Consider the following 15,347-nt stretch of genomic DNA (forward strand, 5'->3'; position numbering starts at 1 on the left):
CGCTTCCTGGACACCTCTAAATATGGTTCCAATTAACAGTAATGTTTAATAACTATAATGCATGTGCAGTCACTTTTGGCAGGTCAGTCCAATTGGGTTGGTGGTGTGGCTCGTGCAAGTGGCCTCTCTATAAATTTGCATGACTTTCGTATGTCTCTGGTGCATGGAGAATATAGAAGGATTATCTACTTGGTAAGCTGGTCTTCATTTTTAGAATGATGTGCATCTTCTGTACACTTCTATCCCACGCACCAGGCCCTACAGGGATATTTGAGTATTGGGTTTAAGTGAAGTTATTTCAATATTGCTTTGTAAAATAAACTGGTGGAATGGTATTGTCTCCGAGGCTTTATGCAACATGTGAGTTGGATACCACGTGTAGTGTTTTCATAAGCATGCTCAGTACATTATTTCAGCAGTACTTACCGAACAAGCGGTGCCCTGTGGTATGCAGCAGTGGATGCGCATCATTCAAAGAATCAATAAGACCTTTCTATATAAGTAATCTGTCTTCTCCACAGGGAACAGAGTAGCTTCCAGTAGTAGCGCAAAATGGAACAGCCTGGCTCACATTTGCTGGCACTTAATTACAGGAAACACAAAACATTATGGAGATAGATGAAGCAGGAGAAATATCAGGTTGGACTGGAATAAGGAGCAGATTGTGATGGTGATGCACATTAGATTGGAATTTAGTTTTTTTTTTAAATTGCCCTCCTGTATAAATGTAAGTCTAAGTCTTTTTCTTTCCTGCCTCCCATGTTTGGAGTAAAAATCTCAAAATCTAGGGATCCCAGAAGGATATGCATGCACTTAAAGAAAGATCAAACTTGAATTTTATATACAGTAGTGCCTTCCTTGTCCGCTGGATGTCCCAAAGCACTTCACAGCCAGTGAATTACTTTTGAAATATTCTCTTTTTTTGTAGACAGATGTGGCAGACAATTTGCACATAGCAAGGCTCTGCAGACAGCAAATGAGATAAATGACCAGCTAATTCGTTTTGGCAGTGCTGGCAGAGGAATGAATGTTGGCCAGGACACAGCTCCCTGCTCTTAATAGTGCTCTGGATCTTTTGTATAACCAAACAGCAAGATTGTTTAATATTTTATCCGAATGATGGCATATGCTCAAACCCTGGAATGGGCCTTTAAACCACAACCTTCTGACTGAGACTGTCGATGTAACTTTAAAAACCTTTAAGTATAGTTATTGAAGATAAATATTGATACTATAAATTGGACTTTAGACACAATTCTACCAACAGACAGATTGATTTGAAGACTATTTTCCAATTAGTCCTTCCCAAAATTTGGAATTCCTATTTTTAAAAAATAAAACAACATACTTAGAAATGACAGGTTAATCCAAGATTAGGGATTGTAGAAGTTTGGCATACTGCAGAAGTCATTGTTAAATGTACCTTTTTGCATGTGATGTCAAACGAGAGTTGTCAGTAGCATTCAGCGTGTTTTTACATTTGAAGAGTTGGTATTTTAAAGTACAATGTACTAATTTGGGTTTATCACTTATGTATTACAGTATATATGTAAGCATTTTTTTGGTTCAGGAATTTATATATAGTTATGCAATTGGCTCCCTAATTTAAATTTTTTTTTTTTAAAAGCTATTCATCTGTACAGCAAAAGGATTTGATTTCCAGACTAGGTTCACATTGTGATGTTAAGGCTCAAAGTGCAATTTTTGAAAGGCTTGTATGTGGCAAATTTAAAATGTTTTAATGTGATACCCTGTAATCCCTTTACACTGCTATGCATGAAGCTAATTTTAGTTTGCCCATTTTCTATAAATTGCATTTCAAGTATTTGTATATTTATGGAAGGTTCAACTTTTTAGTGCTTTGGTTACTTTGTTTTCTTAAATATCCTTTATGACTCGATGTTTAATTGAGCTAAGGATATGTATATTGCTGAAGCATCTAATATGTCACGTAATGCTTGATTTGTTAGTAAATTGCACTACCATTTTGGTGGTCTTGTGAGCATGTCTGTAGAAATATTGTTTTCACTGCTACCTCCTACAACAACCCACTAAGTTACGCTCGCTTCTGTTGATGAATTTAGCTTCATATATGCTGTCAATAACGCTATTTTTTTCCAGTTCTTAAAACAATATCACAAGGATCCACTTGAACATTAATGCACGGTGTTTAACTCTGCAAATAACCTATTTTGTTGAAGCCTTCTTTGCAGCTGCTCTGCTAAGTTCTTCTGCGCACATTATTTTGTATACTTTATCTAACAAAATGCATTTAAGTATGTGATGTCTAACTTTTCTTAATTTATTCTGCATAGCCCGACGTTTGCAGCTCAGTTCCTGGGAAAGCAGCATTGTCACTCGCCTTCTGACACCTACTCACTCATTCCTAGCTAGGAGCAGAAGTACTGCTGCCTTGTATGGGAATGGTCAGGATGCAGGTAATTCTCCATATTACAATTTTATAACTTTCTCAATTATGCAGGCCTAAAATAACTATATTTATACATTGACAGACTGCTCAAAGCTAGTAAATGTACATAGACATACTGCATCACAAAATGATCATGTATTTTTACTTGGATACTTAGTACTTATTTTCGAAGTCCCAGTACGTAGGATCGCCGTGATCAGATTGCAGTAGTGCAATTCTCAACTGTTAATTTTCATTATGTTTAATATGAAACATGTATTTCACCCAAGTATGAAATATGAAAACATTTATTGGAGGTTTTGGATTTGGAATCTGAAGCAAGTTAAATAGTACTGTGTAGGTCTACAGCAAGCAAACCAAATCAGAGTCATTTAAATTGATTATTTGGCATTATAAGCAAGTTAATCAGAAAGTATCACTCGAAGTAATTCCAGTAATTATGCAGAATGTAAACCGTGCAAATAAGGGTATTCCCAGTTTGGTTCAATGGAATCTCTGGTTGCAAAGTAACGATGAATTAAATCAATATGGCTTTATTGCTTGTATAGCCCTGATAATGGTTGTGCAGTGGTTTGAGAAAGAGATGGTGATAATTAAGGTTCACTGAGCTGGGAAGTCACAGGCCTATTATGCTTGGTTTTCCATCCATTAATTTAACTGGATGAGAAATTAAGTATTGCAGGCTGTAATTTTCCAACCAGCACACCCTACACAAGCCATTCCATGCCAGGAGCACCCAACCATGGAATCATCCGTTTGTTTTTTTAATGGAAGTTGTTGCACTATTGAACAGAATGATGTAGAACGTATGCTCAATAGAAACTTTCTCACAGGTTATCTGACTGGTACAAGTATTATTGTGAATAACTTAAATCTGTGTACAATGCATGGAGTGGAGTGCATGACGTGATTTAAAACTTTTCATGAATGTGTGCAGACCTTGCTGTATGAAATCTTCCTTGATTTGAATATTAGTAGTAGTACAGTTTTAAAAAAATGCTTCTTTGAATACATCTTCTGGTGTATTACTGAGCCATATAAATAGGTCCCAACTTCACTGGCCTGTGCCATTAACTGATCTCTGGGCAATAGTAGGGACATTAAAGTTGATCAGTGTCCTCAGGCTAAAATTAGCAAAAAAATGAAAATCATCCAGGGGGCCTTGTTCTGTCGACAGTCCAGTAACGTTGCTGGAAAGTCAATCTGTGTGTAGATTAGGATGGGACAGGCTCAGTTGTGATATTTTCCATAGTAAAATAGCCTGGTGTCGCTCACTGTCTACATACATGAAGAATGGCCACTTAGTTAAGGAGCTAACGGCACTGGATACTTTTTTATCATAAGTGACGCATTTAGCAGAGGAGGAAGAGTTGGGGAAAGAAATTTCCATAATGCATCCTTCTCGTGCCTTGAACAAATGGTAATTCTTCATTCCTCCCTCCTGACAACTATGTAGTCGGTACATATTTGGTCATGAGCTGTTTTAGAATATTACAATACTGTTGTTTTGACCAAATGTGTTTCTGTATATTACATGCATCTTAAAACAAGAGTTCTGCTGTGGGAGTGGGGGGGTGAAGTTAGAGCAGAGACGGGGCGTGGGGTCAGTCTTGTTTCACCTTGTGCAAAGTTCTATTTCTAAATTCCTTTTGATGCTGTTTTTTTAATTGGTTGCTAACTCCAGTACATCTGAGACTTTAGAACTACCTCTGAAAGACTCATAAGGAAATGGAATGCAATAGGATTTAAATTCAAAACCGGGTTTAAAGGGTAATACTCCAGTGTAAAAATAAAAACCATGATAGCTGAAAATCTGAAATTCAAGTAGAAATGTGCAGCTGTGCAATAAGCATCTGAAAGAGAAAAGGCAATTAACATTGAAAATTTTAGAAATTGTTTTCTAGTCAGCTAAATAAAACATCCCAACCAGCATACGCCTGATTTACAAACTTGTATAAATGTCATGTTAAAGCAGTTTATAAACCCACCGACCACAAAATTAACCAGGTATTAAATTTACTGCCCCACCAATAAGATGTTGTTTTGCTTTATTAAAATCAGGGTCTCCACACTAGTTAATTTTGAAGTGTGGCTGTGATGCATGCTGATTGCTTGAGCTGTGTATGTTGCAAGCTAGGTTTTGAACATGAGTGAATTTTATAGTGAAATTAAGTAATTTTAACAGTAATTTATCTGGAATGTTGCACTTCTGTTTTGAAGCTTGTTTTAATTAATTGCATGTAGTATTTTTTTTATTGTTGTACTTTATTTGAAGTGAGAGACCTATTCTGATCTTTTCTAATAAAATCTGTTCTCGTTCTTTCCTCTTAACACTGTGCTACTAGTTTGCAGTGTCTGCTTTCTTTGTGCATTATCAGTGTTCTGACAGCTGAATGGATGTACTGTAAAAAGAACTATAATCTTAACAATTACAGTACTTGTGTTTCAGCCAATCAGCTGTTTGTAATCTGTTATTTAGTCACTATTGAGAAATGTGTGTACGTTTCTTGATGTTTTATAGCTGCACTGTAATAGCAAAACCATTGCTGTTTGTTGAAAACTTTGATAGTTTGGGAGAGATTATTTCTTGGAGAGATGTGGAAATGGATCCCATCCATGCCTGTATTTTTGTTCTGAATATAGTTGCTACTGCAGCTGAATCATAGTGTATAACTTAGATTTTCTACGTTGGAAAAATGCACCCACTCAGTCATTACACTATGATGGCCCAGATTTTGCGGTAGAACGAATGGTGAGGCTATCGGCACTCACTGTTGTTGAGCAGTAAATCAGACAGCAATTTCCGGCGTCCACACATGCGCATTTAAACACAGAAATCAGGAAGTTGCCCTGCTCCACCCAGAAGCTTCGTTATACCAATTGGTCGCCAAGAGACTCGGCATTCAAATACATGCAGCGATGTGAAGTTGTTGTACTTGCATGATAGATACCCACTAAACACGCCAGAAAAAGTTAGGACTTGTCCATTCAAGTGTTAAGTTAATTTTAATGACATGAGTCTCAATTACTGCCAAACAGCCTCTCTGGCACTGGAAATTAACTTTTACAAATCTGGAGTCTCATTCCTTCAGATTTTAATTATTGTTGGAGGTTTAAAATAAATTTCAATTTTTTTAAAACGTTTTCTTTGTCTCTTTCTCTCAATCCCATCTTTCCCTTTATTTTGCTTTCTGTCCATAATTTGGCATTGAATTAACAATTCTAATTTGCACTTCATGGTTTAGACTGTGTGGGCTGGATTTTGTGAATGGAGGCGGGACTGCTGCTTGTCGTGTCAATGTCCCGCCTCCATCCTCGCCTGACCAACCAGAGGGATTTTCCCCTGATTGAGCTTGTTAAACCCACCCTGCGGGCTCAGCAGGACAATTAGGGAGGAAGTTACTGACCGAGCACGTCAATGTTAGACGTGCTATCTGTTAAGGCTTCCTGAAAGAAGAAATGTCAGCGTTTGACAGCTCTGTGAAGCTGTCAAACACTGACATTCTCTTTAGTTTGATAAGCCCTTGTGTTCAGGACTCATCAAACCTTTCAACTTGCAAATTTCACATGGCTGTTGGTTCGGAGGTTCTTACAGCCAGTCTGTGAAATTTGACAAGGAGAATGTTGGCTCTCCCGATCCAGCACAGCTGAAGGCTGTAGGAAGAAAACAAGGTAAGTGAACATTTTTTAAAACTTATCACTCACCTTGCACACTTGCCACTCCACACTTGCACCCATCACTCACCTCTACATCTTACTTCCAGGTGCCTCCGACCGCCGCAGACCTCCTTCACGTCTCTTCCAACCCGGCGGGGTTCTCCGCGGTCGGGAAACCTTCACCTGTGTAGGTAAAATGGCACTAATCCATTTTTCTGCCTGTTAACTACCTGTTAACAGGCAGTTAAAAGGATTAAATGCCTTTCCCACCGCCAGGAGACAGGACCCGAAGCTGCACATCCTCCGCCTCCTGGCAAAAGGGCACGGAGGCGGGATGGGGCCGGGTTTGCCATCTCCCCCCACCCACTTTCTCCTAATTTACCGGCGGTCCTGCCTCCATGCCCACCGGGGCTTGGAAAATCCAGCCTTGTGTCTCAATAAAAAAATCTTCAATCTGATTGGTTAAGGACACACACCCTTGCTTGCCCTGTTCACTCCGGTCCCAGATCCCCTGTAGAGGGCACCGCGCTGTTTTTGATTTCTAATCACGGCAAGTTCCAGTGCAAAATTCTGTGGGCAAGTGTAAGTGTAATGAATGGCTAATGCCGTTCGTTCGCCGCTGACCGCAAAATCCTGGCCAATGTCTTTGACTGCATAGATTTTTTGATCATTGGCAAAAAATACTGCTAAAATAGCTTTTGATTGGGATGCTTTAAAAGAGATGTTTTAATTATAGTTTCCAATTTGCTTGGTGTAGGGGTCTTTAATTTATCTCTTAATACTTCTGCTTATTTCAGTTGAAAACTACAACCACCTTTCAATTCGGTCCTTTGCATAATGCATTTACATTCTCATGTCCCTATGAGAGGCAGAAATGGTTTTGGTAGCTCTTTTTGCATTCTTTTCAAGTTAACACTTGCTGTCTTTTCTCCTCTTATTCTTGTTCCACTCCTTTCGTCCACTTCTCATAATACTGCAGTTATCCCAATTTGTCCTCGTTCAGTATCTGCCAGCTCTATTACCTCACCAACCTGTAAGAATCTTCACAATAGGGTGGCTGACTGGCCAAGGTTCATAGTTACCACACATGATGTCAGTGGCCGGAGGAGATCAGCTCATCCAAAGGTAAGCAGCTGTATTGCAATAATAAGTGTAGTGCACAAAAAAAATGTAGTTAACGACAATATTGTTTCCATAAGTAACTATTGGCAAACAACTTTGATTTTTTGTATTACATTTGTGCAAGCTTGTTTAATTCTAACACTTCTGTATGGGAAAAATAGATTAAATCCTGCAAGCACAATTTAAAAAAAAAAAAAAATTCTAACAAAAAATGTTGCAATAAGTTGGATGATTTTTTTTTAAATTGTGCTTTTTTCAAATTTGCAATGGAGTATTCAGTATTCATAATTAAATGGGTTTTAAGCATGTCATGAAAGGTGATCAGATGTGTGGCCAGCATCCAAATAAACTAAAAAATACCATATGTTGTTTTTCCTATTTACTAAAATTCTTAGAGGAACTCGATCAAGTTTTTAAAAATGTAACTTTCAGTAGTTACAGAAGAACTCCTTTGGTCAATGTTCTGAACCATGGACTGCTGTATAGTTGCACCTACAAGGTGCTTCTCCATTTCTTCTAGGGAATATTTCTGAAATAACTCCACATAACCTGCAGTTTTGCAGCACATCTTAAACAGTATTTTAGCTCAAACAAAAAAAACACCTTTATTACATACTAACTGCTATTCTATACTATGCTATATTTACTATGTATGCTGCAAACTCTTTATTTCAGCATCACTACTGATAGTAACTCCTGCAGTGTCACACTTCTACCACTAGATGGAGCATCAGAAGCTGTCGATTTCCATACCTATACCTTCAGCATCACTAATGTACTGAGGGAAATTTACTTTGTTCAATGTAATGACACAGCAAATCCACTAGTACAAACTCAGTTTTATGTCCCATTACAATTTGGTTTGACCTATGCAGCTGAGAGATCAAAGTATTTGATCAAGATTTTTCTTTGAACCAGTGAGGCTACTCATGGATATTCCAGACACAAGTACGCAACATTGGGTCTCTGGTTTATTTTTAGTTGCTCTGAGGGCTGTGTTATGGAAATATGAGCCTCCCTTCCTCTATTTTCTTTTAATCCTTGTAACAGTTTTTATTCAAACGGATGACTCCCATCCTTATTGACCGTTTGTCCAGGCAGCTAGTTGTGGGTTAGTTTTGACCTCCATTTTATGAAAGGCACATTTTTTACAGCCAAGTAAATGGCATCTGATTGCAACTCGTGCCCATTAATTAGACCCAATGATTGTGAGAGATGTTCACCTAGACAGCATTACATGGATGGGTTATAGTGGGTAAATAGGATTTTTTTTTTTTAATGCGAATAAGATACTGTTATATTAGCAGTGGAATAGACTACAAGTCAAGGGGTTGATTTGTTACTATATAATGTGTATGACTTCCCCCACCCCTCAACAATCTAGAATATTAGATATAGTTACTAAGCATCTAATCACAATACAGATTTTATTGCGTTTGAGAAAGATCACAAGATTAAGGAAGTTAGACTTTTTTTTAAACTGTTCTTCGGTTGTGCGTGATGTGGGCAAGGCCACATTTATTGTGCATCAGTGGCTGTCCTGAAAAGGTGGAGGTGAAAAAGAAGAGACTTTGCGATGAACTAATTGAAGTTTTTGCGATTTATTATGAAGAAAATTGACTAGCAGAGAAGATAACAGAGAAGGTTGATCGGGGTAGTGCAGTAGATGTTGTATTTGTGAACCTTCGGAAGCCATTTGACAAAGTGCTGTGCAGGAGGCTTGTTACGAATGGAAGTCCATGGAATTAAAGGGAAAGTGGCGGTATGGATATGGAATTGGCTCAGTGACGGGAAGCAGAGGGTGGTGGTGGATGGATGTTTTTCAGACTGGGAGGTGGTTTGTAGTGGTGTTCCCCAAGGCTCGGTTTTGGGTCCATTCCCCTCAATTTTTATAAACAACCTAGACTCGGGTGTAGGGAGCAGCATTATGAAGTTTGCAGATGATATGAAACTTGGCAACGTAGTAGATAGTGATGAGGATAGTTGTCGACTTCAGAATGGCATAGACAGGATGGTTAAATGGGCAGAAGCATAGCAGATGGAGTTCATTTGGGAGAAATGGGAGGACTAATATGGAAAGCCAGCACAGGAAACTCTCGCTTTACCGGCACCTAAATAACCAGAAATCTCTGTTAACCGGCAAAATTCAGGAGTAGGTTCAGGTAAACATAGAAACATAGAAGATAGGAGCAGGAGTAGGCCATTCGGCCCTTCGAGCCTGCTCCGCCATTCAATGAGATCATGGCTGATCATCCAAATTCAGTACCCTGTCCCTGCCTGGTCCCTTTAGCCTCAAGAAACATATCCAACTCTTTTTCTTGAATATATTTAATGAACTGGCCTCCACCGCCCTCTGTGGCAGAGAATTCCACAGGTTCACCACTCTCTGGGTGAAGAAATTCCTCCTAATTTCTGTCCTAAATGGCTTACCCCTTATCCTTTGACTATGACCCCTGGTTCTGGACTCCCCGGCCATCAGAAACATCCTTTCTGTATCTAGTCTGTCCAGACCTGACAGAATTTTATAGGTTTCGATGAGATCCCCCCTCAATCTTCTAAACTCCAGTAAGTTTTACTTCATATTAGTGGCCTGTTCCTGGACCTGTGGCCGGGTTCCTGCACCTGTTGCTAAGCAACAGGGACGCTTGGATCTTGTGGTCGGAGTTCCTGCACCTTTTGCTAAGCAACAGTGAAGCTTGGATCTTGGGGTCGGAGTTCCTGCACTTGTTGCTAAGCAACAGGGAAGCCTGGATTTGTTGCTGTGTACGGAGCTCTGCACCTTTTACTATACCTTTCTGTAATCCGGACTTTTTGATAAACCGGCACCACGCCGGTCCCGTTGGTGCCGGATAAAAAAGAGTTTCCTGTATATTATAAATGGCACGGTTTTGAAACGTATAGATGAGCAGAGACCTTGGTGTCCATGTGCGTAAATCCTTAAAGGTGGCAGGACAAGTTGATGGGCGGTTAAAAAAACCATATGGGTTACTTGGGTTCATAAATAGAGGCATAGAATATAAAAGCATTGTGGACAATTCTAGGCACCACACTTCAGGGAAGCCTTGGAGTACAGAGGAGGTTTACCAGGATGTTACCAGCGATGAGGAGCTTCAGTTATGAGAAGAGGTTGAAAGTTAGGAATGTTCTCCTTGGAACAGAGACGGTTAAGAGGTTTTCAAGCTGAAGAGAGGTTTTGATAGAGTAGATAGGAAAAAAAACTATTCTCTCTGGTGAGTGGGTCAGTAACCAGCGGTCATAGATTTAAATTAATTGGCTAACGATCTAGAGGGGAGAAGAGGGAAAAAAATTCACTGAGCTGTCAGGATCTGGTACACTACCTGAAAAGGTGGTGGAAGCTGAGTCCATAAATAATTTTAAAAGGGAGTTGGACAGATACTTAAGGATGAGGAATTTAATGATATGAGGAGAGGTTGGATGTTAGGAATGTTCTCCTTGTAACAGAGGAGGTTGAGGTTTTCAAGCCGAGAGCTTATGGACAAAAAGTTTGGGTGTAGCACTAAGCACAACTGCTCTTTCAAAGAGAAGGCACTGGCACGACGGGCCAAATGGCCTCCTTCTGTGCTGTAAGATTCTATGATTCTGCAACTAGGTTGATTCAAGGAAATAGTTCATAACGGTGAAGGATTTAAGTATCTGTGAAACACAAGTTTAAAAATTAAGTTAGCAGTATGAAAGGAAGACAGATGTACTTCATCACTGAAAGGGTAATAAGCTACAGGGGAAGCCAGTAAATTAGACTATTTAGTTCCCAAAGTGCAGTCTCGAAACCAGCCCGAGCAGTTAAATTTGACCTTCTCCCAACTGCCTGCCACCCCCCAAATCTATGCAAAACCATGCTTTGGAAGCAAGGGTTATTGATTGGTTTTGCATTGTGTACAAACAACTTACAAATGGGTTGAAGATACAATCAAATGTATTTCTGGAGAGAAAAGGGATTGAGGGATACAATAAGAAGCCAGCCTTTGGATGTAGATAGGTGTGATCTGTCAAAAATGTTTGGCTAATGGGCTTTTGCTACTCTGAAATATTTTTTCCTAAAACAGTTGGGGCTGGATTTGAAACAAACGGAGAGTGCTAATTCATTCTGCCACCTAGATGTCCTCTCGGGTGCATCAAGTTTTTTTCTGCCTATAATTTGTGCAGTGCCTAAACTCACTGGGGTTTTTGAATTTCAAAATTTGATGCTTCAATAAAGCACAGTACAGTCAAGGTGACTTGTCGGAAGTGTATGATTATTGCGGAAGGCCGTTGTAAAGCTGTGGTCCAATAAACTTTAAAGGATGAAAGTAGTGAAGATTTGATGGCAATCATTAGCTGAAATATTGTATCAGTACAGAAAGTGTCTGGATTTAGAGGTTTGTTGTATTTGTTCTAATGCCAATATCCTTTTTGAACATTATCCTGCTGGGGGTAATACATTTCTTTGTTTAAATGTTTTTGATTTGTCCTAGATTGACAAAAAGGAGAAAGAGAAAGAAAATGAAAGGGAAAAGAATGCAGTTGTAGCTCTTGCTGCAAATGCAACAGTAAAGAGGTCATATTCTCCTTCAAATATGAAAAATAAATCACCAATGCCATCCACGGTCCGGTAAGCGGCACTGCATGTTTATCTTGCTTATTCTATCAACTTTATTGCACAGATGTGCAAAATGCCAAAATTTGCATCACAGTGCAAATGTTAGCAAATAAAAAGAAATGATTAAAATTTAAATTATGTAGTTTAGAATAAGATACAAATGGGGCATATATAAAGGAAGCAGATAAATCAATTTTAATTATGGTTGACTTTTTCTCCTGGGTCTTGAATTAACTTTCTTCCCCTTGTTTTAACGGTACTGTACAGTTGTTAATTATTTTGGTTTATAATAGATCATCAGCGACAACGTCAGTAGTGAATGCGAAACTGCTTAGTTCACCACCTGGCTCAGTAAAGAATTCATCAATCCAGCGGCCACCTTCCCCTGGAAATGTTCGTCCAGTCAAAACTCCTGAGTGTGAGAAAAAGGACCAAGAGAAAGAGAGCCTGAAAACTGAAGAGACTACAGATAAACAACTACCTGTATCACCTACATTAGCAGTTAAACAGCCAATGCCTGTTGAAGAGCCTGCTACAAAACCAGAGTATAAAGGTATGAGTTACTGAGAGAGAATCTATTCATAATAAATCTTTTAAGTAAGAATATGTATCTGCACTGTGATGTCATAAGATGCATTGAAGTATATAAATATAAATATTGATTGATCAGTTCAGGTGGTGCATTATAGTGAGGTAACTAATATACAAAGACCATTGATGTTAACGGCTTCCTTTCTACAAACATTACTGCTTCCTTCCTCTCCCCCCTCAAAGCTATCATTTCCCTTTTTTTGTAAAAATAAATAAATAATGCACTGAACTATTGTCCTCTCCAACTATTGGCTCATCTCCAATTTTCCCTTGCTGTCCAAAGCATGCCATCCAGTTCCAGACTCCACACCCTCTACCCACACTCAGTTTCCATTCTACCCACAATACCAAGACCACACTGGTCAAAATCACACACATCCTTAGTGACTGACCATACCACAAAAAAGAGCAAGTGAAGATGCAATGACTGCACCTATTAATTTCAATTTTGTTTAGCATATTACTTTTAAAATCAATTCTTTTTATTTGTTCCTGGGATTTGGGCATCACTGGCAAGGCCAGCATTTATTGCCCTTGAGGTGGTGATGGTGAGCCGCCGCCTTGAACCGCTGCAGTCCGTGTGGTGAAGGTACTCCCACAGTGCTGTTGGGGAGGGAGTTCCAGGATTTTGACCCAGCGACGATCAAGGGTCAGCGATATATTTCCAAATCGGGATGGTGTGTGACTTGGAGGTGGTGGTGTTCTCATGCGCTTGCTGCCCTTGTCCTTTCAGGTGGTAGAGGTCGTGGGTTTGGGAGGTGCTGTCAAAGAATCCTTGGCGTGTTGCTGCAGTGCATCTTGTAGATGGTACAGACTGCAGACACGGTGTGCCGGTGGTGGAGGGAGTGAACGTTTAAGGTGGTGAATGGGGTGCCAATCAAGTGGGCTGCTTTGTCCTGGAAGTACAAAGTACAAAGCAAGTACTAAAAAGCAAGTACAGACAAGTTCATTTCTGGAGGGATAGAATTGGAAAGCAGGGAAGTCATGTTAAATTTGTATAGAACTTGGTTAGAACTCACTTGCAGTACTGTGCACAGTTCTGGTCTCCATATTATTAAAAAGGATATAGAGGCATTGGAGACGGTGCAAAAAATATTTACACGGTTGATACCAGAACTGAGGGGTTATAACTAACGGGAAAGACTGAAGAGGCTGGGGCTCTTTTCGCTAGAAAAAAGAAGGCTGAGAAGTTACCTGATGGAGGTCTTTAAAATTATGAAGGGGTTCGATAGGGTGGACAGATGTTTCTACTTGTAGGGAAGTTGAAAACTAGGGGCCATCAATATAAGATAGTCCCTAATATATCCAATAGGGAATTCAAGAGAAACTCTTTACCCAGAGAATGTTAAGAACGTGGAACACGCTACCACAAGGAGTAGTTGGGGCAAATAGCATCGATGCACTTAAGGGGAAGCTAGATGAGTACATGAGGGAGAAAGTAATGGAGGATATGCTGATGGGGTTAGATGAAGAGGGCTGGGAGAAGGCTCGTGTGGAGCATAAACGCCAGCATAAATCAGTTGGGCCAAATGGCCTGTTTCTGTGCTGTAGACTCTATGTAACTCAGTGTAATTTGATTCTAAGTGTGCCTATTGACATTATTCTAAAGTATTTGTTGACTTAAATTCTAGCTGTTGAAGTAAATCAAGTGAATATTTAGTAAGATATTTTCAAAATGTTTTGCAAGCATCTTTTTCTGTAATTATTTTGGAAATAATGTCTCAACCAAAAGCACTAGAAACACTCTTTCTAATTTTTTTTATTTACAAATTACGGGGTTGGAAATCCACAGGGGAGAGGTACACCTGCCTGGGACCTCTACAACTGATGGGCTCAAGAAGGTCACCTCATTCACATGGTGTGGTAAACCACTGTTTGTATTCCACTGTGTACATGCCTCGGCTGACTCCTCCCACAAGTCCTAGTATAAAGGTGACTGCTCCCCAGCCCTTTGTATTTCTGGACCGGTCGACCACTCGAGGCAGACCTTCATTCTTTTGTTAATAAAAGCCTTCAGTTACTCTCTTAACTCTCAGTCTTTTATGAGTAATTGATAGCGCATCAATTTTATTAACAAAATTTTTATAATGGAGAAGATCCTCACACCAGCATGCCTGGACTTAGATCATCGGGAGGCGGACTCATCCACCAAGTTTACTCACTGCCTTAAGTGTTTCGAAAAATTCCTGACCGCCTCCGCAGCAATCAAATCGAACGAGGACAAACTGGATGTCCTGACCTCCAAAGTGAACCACCGAGTGTACTCGGTCATCCAAGACGCGACCTCGTACGCGGACGCTATCAAGCTCCTCAAGGACCAGTACACGCGCCCAGTGAACGAAGTGTGCGCCAGGCACCTTCTGGGGAGTCGTAAACAACAACCTGGGGAATCGACCGTGGAATACCTTCAGGCACTGTCTGTGCTTGGCCGGGCCTGTGGTTGTAAGGATGTAAAGGCTGCCGTGTACACAGAGGAACTTATCCGGGACGCTTTTGTAGCGGGCCACAGATCCAATTACACCCGACAGCGACTGTTGGAGCAGAGTGACCTCGACCTCAACAAGGCCTCTGAACTCGCACTATCATTGGATGCAGCCTACCGGGGCATGGATGCCTACTCCTCTGCACCGTGGACGCCGCGGGGAATGACAGCCTGGGACACGGTAGGACCGCCTCATAGCGCCTCAAAGCCACCATGCACGCAGTGGACGAATCCATCCCCTTCCAGGTGGAAAGCGACGCGTCCGACTTTGCCCTGGCCGCTACCCTCAATCAGGCGGGGAGACCCGTGGCCTTCTTTTCACGAACCCTCCAAGGCCCGGAGACCAGACACTCCGCTGTTGAGAAGGAGGCCCAGGCGATTGTGGAGGCTGTGCGTCATTGGAGGCACTACCTGGCCGGAAAACGATTTACCCTGCTCACTGACCAGCGTTCAGTTGCTTTTATGTT

The 15,347-nt window shown here is 40.4% G+C and overlaps 1 protein-coding gene across 12 annotated transcripts in view; it reads left to right on the forward strand.

The window, feature by feature from the left end:
- The window catches only part of map7b (microtubule-associated protein 7b), a 144,738-nt gene that overhangs the window by 101,604 nt on the left and 27,787 nt on the right, over positions 1-15,347 (forward strand). For 11 of the 12 annotated variants that reach the window (XM_085997525.1, XM_085997515.1, XM_085997521.1 and 8 more), the window contains 4 exons: positions 2,316-2,438; positions 7,068-7,213; positions 11,683-11,819; positions 12,101-12,360. In XM_085997525.1, coding sequence (XP_085853651.1) covers positions 2,316-2,438; positions 7,068-7,213; positions 11,683-11,819; positions 12,101-12,360 — 666 coding nt within the window. The remainder of the gene's footprint in view (positions 1-2,315; positions 2,439-7,067; positions 7,214-11,682; positions 11,820-12,100; positions 12,361-15,347) is intronic. The other variant, XM_085997518.1, reaches the window with a different exon arrangement.

This window comes from Somniosus microcephalus, chromosome 9 (genome assembly GCF_052327205.1).
Source record: "Somniosus microcephalus isolate GS21.2 chromosome 9, FLI_Smic_1.0, whole genome shotgun sequence".
Classification (NCBI taxonomy): Eukaryota; Metazoa; Chordata; class Chondrichthyes; order Squaliformes; family Somniosidae; genus Somniosus; species Somniosus microcephalus.